Below are 11,431 nucleotides of genomic sequence, written 5' to 3' on the forward strand. Positions count from 1 at the left end.
CCCCACCACATGGGAGCATCTCCTCGTGTCCCTGGACCATTTTGGTTTCCTCTTCTGTTAGTTGCCCCGAGGTCCCTTGCTTCCTCTTCCTGGCTTATTTGTAGGAGCTCCTAGATATAGTCCCTGTCACTTTGTTTTAAAAGCAGCTTTCTTGAGCTATTCACATACCATACAATCCACCGGTAAAGTTAATAATCAATGGATTTTAGCATGTTCACAGAAATGTGCAACATTTACCACCGTCAAGTTTAGAACGTTGTCATCCCCACACAAAGAAACTCCATATCCATTAGCTATCACTCCTACCCCGCTCCCCAGCCCTCGGCAACCACGAATTCTACTTTCTGCCTCTATAGATTAGCCTATTCTGGACATTTCATTTAAGTGGAAACATATACTATGTAGTCTTCTTTAACTGGCTTCTTTCATTTAGCATAATATTTTTTAAGATTCATCCATATTGTACCATGTATCAGTATTTCACTCTTTTTTCTTTTTTGTAATGTTTTTATTCATTTTTGAGAGAAAGAGAGACAGAGCATGAGTGAAGAAGGGGCAGAGAGAGAGAGAGAGAGAGAGACAGAATCCAAAGCAGGCCCCAGGATCAGAACTGTCAGCACAGAGCCCAATGTGGGGCTCGAACCCATGAAACGTGAGATCATGACCTAACTTCACCCTTTTTTTTTACGTTTATTTATTTTTTGAGACAGAGAGAGACAGAGCATGAATGGGGGAGAGGCAGAGAGGGAGGGAGACACAGAATCAGAAGCAGGCTCCAGGCTCCGAGCCATCAGCCCAGAGCCCGACGCGGGGTTCGAACTCACGGACTGCGAGATTGTGACCTGAGCTGAAGTCAGACGCTTAACCGACTGAACCACCCAGGCGCCCCACTTCACCCTTTTTTAATGCCAAATACCATTCCAGTGTTTCTCCATTCATCAGGTGACAGACCTTTGGGTTTTTTCTACCTTTTGGCTGCTAGGAGCAACTGTGCTATGAACATCTGTTACAAGTTTCTGTGTGGACATATGTTTTCATTTCTCTTGGGTATTTAGATGGTTGCTCTGTGTTTAACTGTTGGAGGAAGTGCCAACAATTTCCACAGTGGCTGCTCCATTTATATTCCCATCTGCAGTGCATGAGCGTTCTGATTTCTCCACATCCTCACCAACACTCGTTTTCTGGCTTTTTGACTCCAGCCAACCTGGTGGGTGTGAGGTCATAACTCATTATAATTTCGATTTGCATTTCCTTGATAGTTAATGATACGGGCATCTCTTCAAGTGCTTTTTGGTCATTTGTGTATCTTCTTTGGAGAAATATGTATTCATATCCTTTGCCCACTTTTTTCATTGAGTTGTCTTTTTTCTTATTGAGTTGCAAGTCCTTTATCAGATATATAATTTGCAAATCGTTTTCTCATATTCTCTGGGTTATCTTCACTTTCTTGATGGTGTCCCTTGAAATACAAAAGTTTATGATTTTGGTGAGGTCTGGTTTGTCTGTTTTTTCTTTGGTTGTTTCTGCTTTTGAGCCATGGCTAGGAATCCCTCCTAACTCAAAGTCAAGAAGATTTATTCTGGGGTACCTGGGTGGCTCAGTCAGTTAAGTGTCCAACTCTTGATTTCAGCTCAGATCATGATCTCACAGTCGTGTGACCAAACTCCACTCAGGACTCCACATTGAGCGTGGAGCCCACTTGGGATTCTCTCTTTTCCTCTCCCTCTGCCCCACCCCTGCTTGCTCTCGCTCTCTCTCAAAATAAACAATTTTTTTTAAAAAGAACTCAAAAAATGAAGACTTATTCCTATGTTTTCTTCTAAGCGTTTTATAGTTTGGCTTTTACATGACGTCTTTGATCCATTTTGAGTTAATTTTTGTGTATAGTGTGAGCTAAGGGTCAAACTTCATTCTTTTATGTGTGGTCCCTCTCTGTTCTAATCTTTACAAGTATCTTTTCCTGATCTGTCCTCACCCCATTATCCTGGTTATGATGTCCTTTGTAGAACGGAAACAGACTGCACTTCTCAATGTCAAGTTGTTCCTATAACTCTCTTTGTCTCTTTTGGACATCCTCAAGTCTCCATGGTGTTGGTGAGCCCATAATGGAGACTAACCAACCCTCAATCCTTCAGACAATGAAGGAGAAAGGATGTAAGAGATGTCATCACATCAATCATTTTAAACTTTAAAGGTAATCCCTTTCCTTAGAGACACCAAAGGCCTTCCGGAATTGCAAACAAGTAATAGGTTGACTAATTGTTTTCTCCTTCCTGATCTAGATGCCAATAAATACCAAAATCACTTGCAATACAAGTAACAGGAAGATAATGATGAGAAATACAAAAGCCACATAAGAACAAAAGAACAGGAAGTCAAGACGTAGTGATGGGGGGAATAATGACCTCTCCTTCCAAGCCGCACACTATTCCCGATTCTATTCTTTCCCTCTGACCAGAAGCTCTCTCCTTTGCCCACGTTCCCCTTACCATCAACCTGAGCTACACAGTGCTGCTCCCCTCCCCACTCCCAGGTTCCCCAGCCATCTTGACTGACCTTGTCCCCAGCCAGCTCCTCCCTCCTTTCCCCATAGAGATGGCTAGTAAGACCTTCTGACTAACTTAGGGGCTTCTCCCTCCCAAGCTATTCCATCTCTGGTTCCCTATTCTACATATGGGTCACATTCTCTGTTGTTGATGTTGGTGTCTGTCTCTACCAGCCCCTGCCTTTGTCCATGTAACTGTTTCGAGTGAGGCTGCTTACTTACTAGTAAACTTGCCCTGGTCTTTATCTCTGACCTCTGAAACTCGCCACCTACTTTTTAATTTTTTAAGTTTATTTATTTATTTTGACAGAGAACAGAGCCCACGAGCGGGGAAGGGGCAGAAGGTGGGGGGCAGAGAGAATCCCCAAGCAGGCTTTGCGTGCAGTTAGCACAGAGTTCGATGTGGGGCTCAAACTCACAAACCGTGAGATCATGACCCGAGCCAAAGTCAAAAGCTGATGCTTAACTGACTGAGCCACCTAGGCACCCCCAGAAACTCACCACCTACTTTAACAGATGACGGCATTGTGCGCGCAGCTCAAAATGGAGAAGATAGCACACAAGTCTCATGGAAGGTCCCCTGCGGCAGGAGGAATGATAGGGAGACAGATCTAGGACCATATGCTGTTTGGGAAAACAGAAGTGGACCCTGGTCACTACAGTGGTGAAGGACTGAGGAGTTTCCAGACGTGGGTCCTTGAAGGTGTAACAAGACCTTTCTTGGCTGCAGCAGCCAGAGCCCTGTGCACGTCCTCACGCTGCTTTATGCCAACTGTGGAACCCCTGAGCTGCAGTTCCTCACTTTGGTCAGCCCATGCCTCGCCCTGTCCCTCCCTCCAGGGCGGGGTCCATGGAGCCATAAAGCTCAAGGAGTCAGAGGCAAAGGCTGGTAGCGGAGGCAAGCCCACAGGGGAACACACAGGTGCGTTCTGATGGGGGATGCAGGGGAAGGGGTGAAGGGGTGACTGGTGGGGATGGAAGCAGGGGGAGAAAGGTGTGGAGGGAAGGGGCAGGAGAAACACAGACACAAGGGGTGGGTGAGCCAGAATACAAGGGGCAAGAACCCAGAGGAAATGACTCCAGGGTGTAGCACACTCGTATGCAACATAAACCGCCCAGGGGTGAGATAGGAAAGGCACAGAAAGGGCATGGATGCTGTTCTCAGGGTGCTGGGGATGAGAAGTGGGGAAGAAGGGCATGCCTCACGTTTCCCGGCCTGGGCTCTCCCTGGCTACCAATTCTCCTTCCTCCTGGGGCTTCATTGCCATTGTCCACCTCACCGGCTGCCCGCTTGGATGTCAGAGTAGAAGATTGTACCAGGAAAGGTAAAAGCTAAAAGAACAGCCAAGTTCAGGTTGAAAGGACCATGGATCTCCTCCACATCTCCCTCCTTAGCAAAGCAGAAAGAAATCTGGACCTAAGAGATTATTAAAAAAAAAAAAAAGGGAGGGGAGCCTGACCGAGAAGAGACATATGGAGGAACTTAAATGCTTATCACTAAGTGGAAGAAGCTGATCTGGAAAAGCTGTGCAGTGTAGGGTTCCAGCTGCATGACATCCCAGAGAAGGCAAAACTATAGAGACAATAAAAGGGTCAGTGGTGGCCACAGGTTTGAGGGAAGGGAGGGATGAACGGATGGAGCACAGAGGATTTTTAGGCCAAAAAAACTGCTCTGTACAATACTATAATGATGGATGCATGTCATGGCACATTTGCCAAACCCCATAGAATGTACAACAGCAAGGGTGACCCCTAATGTCGACTGTGGACTTTGGGTGACCTTGGTGTGTCCGTGTGAGTTCATAGATGATAGCAAATGGCCCACTTTAGAGAAGAACATTGTTCATTGGGAAGCTGCATATGAGTAGGGGTCAGAGGTACCCGGAAAATCTCTGTATCTTGTGCTCAATTTTGCTGTGATCCCAGAACTGCTCTAAAAAGTAAAATCTACTAAAAAAAAAAAAGAAAAGGGGCGGGGGGGTGAGCCTTGGCAAATTTAATAGCAGATCACACGCTCACCCCATGTCCTTTTGCTGGCTCTGGATTCACCCAGCAGTCCTGAAGTCTCCTGTGAGTCCCTAGGGCCCTCCCACCAGGGCCAGGGGAGAAGATGAGAAACCCAGAGGGGGCTCTAGTGGCAGCCCTGGGGGTGGGAAAATGACGTGAAGAGCCTGACACAGTCCCCCAAAATGGAAGGGGGAGAGGCATCTCCCTGAATGCCACTTGGGATGGCCCCACATGGCTAGCAGTTGCAAGCTGAGGGCTCCACCAGAAGTGTCAAAATATTCTGGATCAGGGCTGGCCACCCCGTCCGCACCCTCAGAGCCTCAGGTCTACAGCCTAATCACAGTCGAATGACTTTACATTGCCTCCATTTTTACATATGTTGGTATCACAGACCGTATCTTTGTAGTTGACTTTAAAAAGAAGAGTAGGGGCGCCTGGGTGGCTCAGTCAGTTTACCGTCCGACTCTTGACTTCGGCTCAGGTCATGATCTCATGGTTCTTGAGTTCGAGCCCTCTGCTGAGGCGCAGCACCTGCTTGGGATTCTCTCTCTCTCCCTCTCTCTCTCTGCCCCTCCCTGATTCATGCGCTCTCTCTCTCTCTCTCTCTCTCTCTCTCAAAATGAATAAATAAACTTAAAAAAAAATTAAAAAGAAGAGTAGCTAGCATTTCTTGGGTGCTTCCTAGAAGGTAGGCATAATTCTAAACACGTTATCTTTATTGTCCAATTTATTTCTTGCACCAGTTCTAGAGGTAGCTGTCACAGTCATTATTTCCATTGTGTAGTTGAAAAAGTGGAGGTCCAGAGACCCTGAGCTGCTTGCCCAAGGTCACACAGCTGGTCCTAGTGGTAACACATACGAGGACCCGAGCGCAAGCAACCTGACCCTGGGGCTGACTCTTTGAACTTCTACACTAAATTTCAAAATGTATCTACATGAAAAATATATTGTATCAGAAATGTAGTTTTGCTGTCAATACCTAATGACACAAGTAGCACTCAAGGTGGAGAGGTAAGAACCCAAAGTTCTGCCCTGCTGAGCAAATACACAGAAAAGGGCTAAATGAGTTCATTAGGTAAGAAAATGCACAGGACTCACAGAGGCCTGCAGATGAGCAAGGAGAGGGCAGAATTACAATTGATGGGAAGCAAAGACCTGAGCAGCATTGGGGCCCCCGCTGCCATGGAGGCCTGGCTCCCACTGGAATGGGTGAGGGAGGGGGCTGAGGCTGCAGGAAAACCACCCAGCCAAGGGACATCGCTGTGCAGGGCTCGTGGAAACTCACTTCCTCCCATAAAACAACTAAGTTCATCTCTGCTACTCCATTCCAGAGCCATGCAGCGAGAGACCCTGGCCCTTGGCTGGGCCATTGCCACCATCCTGGCGCTGCAGACAGTGGCCGCAACCAAGTGCACCCCACGGACCCTGCACCACAAGGCCAGGGTGTTCGAGGACCTGAGTGCCCAAGAGCTGAAGGCCGTGCGCAACTTCCTCTGGTCCCATAAGGAGCTGAGGCTGGAGCCTTCCCGAACACCGACCATGGCCAAGAACTCCGTGTTCCTCATTGAGATGCTGCTGCCCAAGAAGCAACACGTACTGAAATTTCTGGATAAAGGTGGAAGGCCTCCCGCGCGGGAGGCACGTGCCGTCATCTTCTTCGGAGCCCAGGAGCACCCCAACATCACCGAGTTCGCTGTGGGGCCCCTGCCATGGCCCTACTACATGAGAGAGCTGCCCCCCAAGCCTGGGCACCAGGCCACCTGGGCCTCCAGGCCCATCTCCTCGGCGGAGTATGCCCTCCTGGGCCACGCCCTGAAAGAGGCCACGAAGCCCCTGCACCAGTTTTTCCTCGATACCACAGGCTTCTCCTACCAAGATTGTCACTCCCGATGCCTGACTTTCACAGACGTGGCGCCTCGGGGCTTGGCCTCCGGCGAGCGCCGCTCTTGGTTTATCTTGCAGCTCTTTGTAGAAGGCTACTTCTTGCACCCCACTGGGCTGGAGCTCCTCCTGGATCACAGAAGCACCAACGCCCAAAACTGGACGGTGGAGCGGGTCTGGTACAATGGGAAGTTCTACCGGAGCCCGGAAGAGCTGGCGCGGAAGTACGAGGACGGAGAGGTAGACGTGGTGGTTCTGGAGGACCCATCGCCCAAGGGCAAGAGTGAAAAGAGCACGGAGGAACCACCCCTCTTCTCCTCCTACAAGCCACGTGGGGACTTCCCCACCCCCATCAATGTGACTGGCCCCCGCCTGGTCCAGCCCCAAGGTCCCCGCTACCGGCTGGAGGGCAACACCGTGCTCTACGGCGGCTGGAGCTTCTCCTTCAGGCTGCGTTCCTCCTCGGGGCTACAGGTCCTGAACGTGCACTTCGGGTGCGAGCGCGTAGCCTACGAGGTGAGCGTGCAGGAGGCGGTGGCGCTGTATGGAGGACACACGCCTGCGGGCATGCAGACCAAGTACATCGACGTGGGCTGGGGCCTGGGCAGCGTCACTCATGAGTTAGCCCCTGGCATTGACTGCCCGGACACAGCCACCTTCCTAGATGCCCTCCACTACTACGATGCCGATGACCCCGTGCGCTACCCCCGAGCCCTCTGTGTCTTTGAGATGCCCACGGGAGTGCCCCTCAGGCGACACTTTAATTCCAACTTCAGCGGCGGCTTCAACTTCTATGCAGGCCTGCAGGGCCAGGTGCTGGTGCTACGAACAACGTCAACAGTCTACAACTATGACTACATCTGGGACTTCATCTTCTACCCCAACGGGGTGATGGAGGCCAAGATGCATGCCACCGGCTACGTCCACGCCACCTTCTATACCCCGGAGGGGCTGCGCCATGGGACCCGCTTGCACACACACCTGCTTGGCAACATGCACACTCACTTAGTGCATTACCGCGTCGACCTGGATGTGGCAGGTAGGACTTGGGCTCTGGAAAGACCCTCCCACCAAACACTCGCATCATAAAATCAGGAGCCTTTGCCCAGCCTGCTTCTCTGAACACTGCAGTGCTAGAAATCTGTGAGCCCCTGAAAAGCAGTGAATGTGACACCCTGCCCTTCCCCGGCAAGGGGGCTGCATTGGCCCCCCCGCAAGGGGATGGATTAGGCAGAAAGGTGCACTTGCAGAGGGTTATGGTGGAGACATTGCCTTGGAGTATAGGAAATGTCGCTGCCCAGCACCCTAAGATGTCATCCACAATACTCCTTGTCTCCTGGATTGGTGATGTCCCCATAGAATATGGCAGGGGCATCATGACAGACTTGGCTTGACCTCAAATCACTATCAGAACAGGCCTGACTCGGAGTCTTCTCCTCGTTCCTCCACGGTTTCTTGGTTTTAATCCCTTCCTCCTACCCCTACAGCAAGCTCCGTGTGCATCCCCGAGATCCTCTGTGCTCCTCTCCTGGTGGTTTGCTCTCAGAGGGCGTCTGGGATGGGGATCCAAGCACAGAATGAGGCTATTTCAGGTCAGGGGGCTTGGTTCTCATCCTCCTTCTTCCTGCACACCTGTAGGCACCAAAAATAGCTTCCAGACCCTGCAGATGAAGCTAGAAAATATCACCAATCCCTGGAGCCCCAGACACCAGCTGGTGCAGCCGACCCTGGAGCAGACAAGTTACCACCGGGAGCGCCAGGCGGCCTTTCGCTTCAGACAGCCTCTGCCCAAGTACCTGCTCTTTGCCAGTCCCAGGGAGAACCGCTGGGGCCATAAGCGCAGCTACCGACTTCAGATCCACTCCATGGCCGACCAGGTGCTGCCCCTGGGTTGGCAGGAGGAGCAGGCTATCACCTGGGCCAGGTAAGGGAGGCTTAGGAGGCAGAGAAGGGCCCCAGGCTCCTCTCAGTGTTCAAATGTCTGTGTGCATCCATGCTTCTATCTACGAGATTCTGAGTCCCCTTGGTGGTGTCTCTGGACCTGCGAGCACGTGTGTGTCTGGGGCTCTGTGTTTGGGGAGGGGGGAGGGGTGGAGGGCCCTGCCAAGCACCAGAGCCTCGGTTGACAGTCGGTCAGTCTGGCTGACGCCCCGGAGATGATCTCACATTTGGGGGAAGGCAGTAACTTTCCGCCATCGTTCGGAAGGGCTGGGAGGTTCCCTGGCCCCCAAAGCCACCTGGTGTCTCTTCTGCGCAGGTACCCCCTGGCCGTGACCAAGTACCGGGAATCAGAAGTGTGCAGCAGCAGCATCTATAACCAGAATGACCCCTGGGACCCACCTGTGGTCTTTGAGGAGTTTCTTAAAAACAATGAGAACATCGAAAATGAGGTACTGGCCCCGCCTTCCCCAAGCCCTAGCCCGAGACCAGATCTGTGCCCGGTTCCAAGATAGACGGCAGCCGCTCGCCATGTGGCGGGCAAGCTCAGTGGTCTGCCCCCTTAAAAATGGGGTCTGAGGGAGGCGCCTGGGTGGCTCAGTCTGTTGAGCTTCTGACTTCGGCTCAGGTCATGATCTCACAGCTCGTGGGTTCAAGCTCTGCATCAGGCTCTGTGCTGGCAGCTCAGAGCCCGGAGCCTGCTTCAGATTCTGTGTCTCGTCTCTCTGACCCTCCCCCACTCACACTATGTCTCACTCTATTTCTCAAAAATAAGTAAATGTAAAAAAATTTTTTAATGGGGTCTGAGGGGGCTGCCCACCCCTCTCCTCTCTGAGCCTCCCCTGCCCTGCCCACCCCTCTTTCCCACAGGACTTGGTGGCCTGGGTCACAGTGGGCTTCCTGCACATCCCCCACTCAGAGGACATCCCTAACACTGCCACACCGGGGAACTCCGTGGGCTTCCTGCTCCGGCCTTTCAACTTCTTCGATGAGGACCCATCCCTGGCGTCCAGAGACCCTGTGATCGTGTGGCCGCGGGACGGTGGCCCCAACTACGTCCAGCGCTGGATCCCTGAGGAGGAGGGGGACTGCTTAATGCCTGACCCTTTTAGTTATAATGGGACTTACAGGCCTGTGTGAAGGACCCCCAGCTAACCCCACCTAGAAGCCCAAGTGCCCCCCAGGGACAGGCAACAAACCCCTCAGGCTCCGCTCCTTGTGCTGCTTCTTGCGGGAGGCACAGGGGGCGAGGCCACGCAGTAGGTCATGCATGTGAGATACACTCAGATGAGAAAGCAAGTGGCCTTGACCTCCCTTCACCTTGGCCCACTCCACCCCAGAAAAGACCTCTATTACTAGGGCAAATGACACTCACCGAAATACTAGATTTACCTAGCAGATTGGCTTTAAAAAATAGACCGACAGCTGCGTCTTGGGAGTCTGCCGGGGCCCCTGGGATGTCGCTGATGGGCATGCAAAGTGATTCACCCAAGGGAGACGCTACAGAAAGCACCTTTACCCCGTGACACACTGATCCAACTCCTAGGGCTTTAACGCAGAGATCTACCTACCAACACGGGGAAAACATGAGCATGTGTGATTCACTACGGTAGCGTCCCTGATAGCCAAGTCTGGAAGCAACCCAAATATCCATCTACTAGTGAGATCCTGCAGGTCTGAATAAACAATGCTGCATCCACACAACGCAATTCCAGGTGATTGTGAACGAAATTGTATGGGCGAGGACATTCTCTGCACTGGTGGGGAAAGGTCTTCAGGGTCTATATATGCCCTAGAAAGACAGGCAGGAAGATACTAATGAAATTGGTTGCCTGTCACACACAATTAGTGTGTAACAAAATACCACGGGCTGGGTGCCTTATAAACAGCAGAAGTTTATGGCTCGCAGTTCTGGAGGCTGAAGTCCAAGATCAGGGAGCCAGCGTGGGCAGGGGGAGGGCCCTGCTCTGGGTTGCAGACCTGATTTCTGGATATATCCTCACTCAGAGGAAGAGGGAGGGGGGTGGAAGGGTGGAGCAGAGGGAAGGACAGGGAGGGCGGGGCAATGGAGGGGCAGGTCAGTTTCTGGGTTCCTCCAGGCCCTGCCCACCCTAGGGAGAGCAATAATCACCCACACAGCCACTGCCAGGGTGCCTTCTCTCCAGTGCTGACTTCTTGTTGTTGTTTTCAATGTTTATTTATTTTTGAGAGAGACAGAGATAGAGACAGAGAGACAGAGTGCAAGTGGGGAAGGGGCAGAGAGAGAGAAGGAGACAGAATCTGAAGCACACTCCAGGCTGTGAGCTGTCAGCACAGAGCCCGATGTGGGGCTTGAATCCACAACCCACGAGATTATGACCTGAGCCAAAGTCGGCTGCTTCACCAACTGAGCCACCCAGGCGCCCCTAAAATTTGGATTTTAATGGTTTCGAATGGGTACTATATTCTCAGGATTAAAAAATAAAAACATGATCTCGCGGTTCGTGAGTTCAAGCCCCGCGTCAGGCTCTGTGCTGACAGCTCGGAGCCTGGAGCCTACTTCGGATTCTGTGTCTCCCTCTCTCTTGGCCCCACCCCTGCTCATCTTCTGTCTCCCTCTTAAAAATAAATAAAACATGAAAAATAAATAAATAAATAAATAAATAAATAAATAAATAAAATCCAAATTTTAAAAGAGAACGGGAGGGGAACGGAAGGGACTCCCATTGCTCATTGATGGAACTGATGGAGAAAGCAGCCTGCTTCTTCCTGGGTCCCTACCTCTCCCCATACTTTCTCCTCCAATCCCAAAGAGAAGACATGGGGAGTATAATCAGCCCACAGATGCAGTTCTCTCTTCCTTATCACACCCCTGAATGAAGATCTGGGAGTTGGCCAACCCATCCCATTCCTGTTCTTCATCGTCCGTCCAATTGTGGGGGGAGGGGTAGCCATCATTTTCTCCTTGACCCGCACCTCACTGGTAGGAAGATCTGAGACTGGAGTTTGGGCTTTGGAGGGGCTAGAGAAAAGCTCCCCCACTTCCCTTATCTACTGTAGTCTCCCCTAAAGAGAAGCTGC

At 51.3% G+C, this 11,431-nt stretch overlaps 1 protein-coding gene across 1 annotated transcript; it reads left to right on the forward strand.

Moving 5' to 3' along the window:
- Window positions 1-3,450: 3,450 nt before the first annotated feature.
- Window positions 3,451-9,511, forward strand: AOC1 (amine oxidase copper containing 1). Its single transcript, XM_042927667.1, has 5 exons — window positions 3,451-3,467; window positions 5,884-7,472; window positions 8,072-8,357; window positions 8,691-8,823; window positions 9,242-9,511. The coding sequence occupies exons 2-5, from the start codon at window positions 5,888-5,890 to the stop codon at window positions 9,509-9,511; spliced, it is 2,274 nt and encodes a 757-aa protein (XP_042783601.1). The 5' UTR covers window positions 3,451-3,467; window positions 5,884-5,887.
- The last annotated feature ends 1,920 nt before the right edge of the window (window positions 9,512-11,431 follow it).

This window comes from Panthera leo, chromosome A2 (assembly GCF_018350215.1).
Source record: "Panthera leo isolate Ple1 chromosome A2, P.leo_Ple1_pat1.1, whole genome shotgun sequence".
NCBI lineage: Eukaryota > Metazoa > Chordata > Mammalia > Carnivora > Felidae > Panthera > Panthera leo.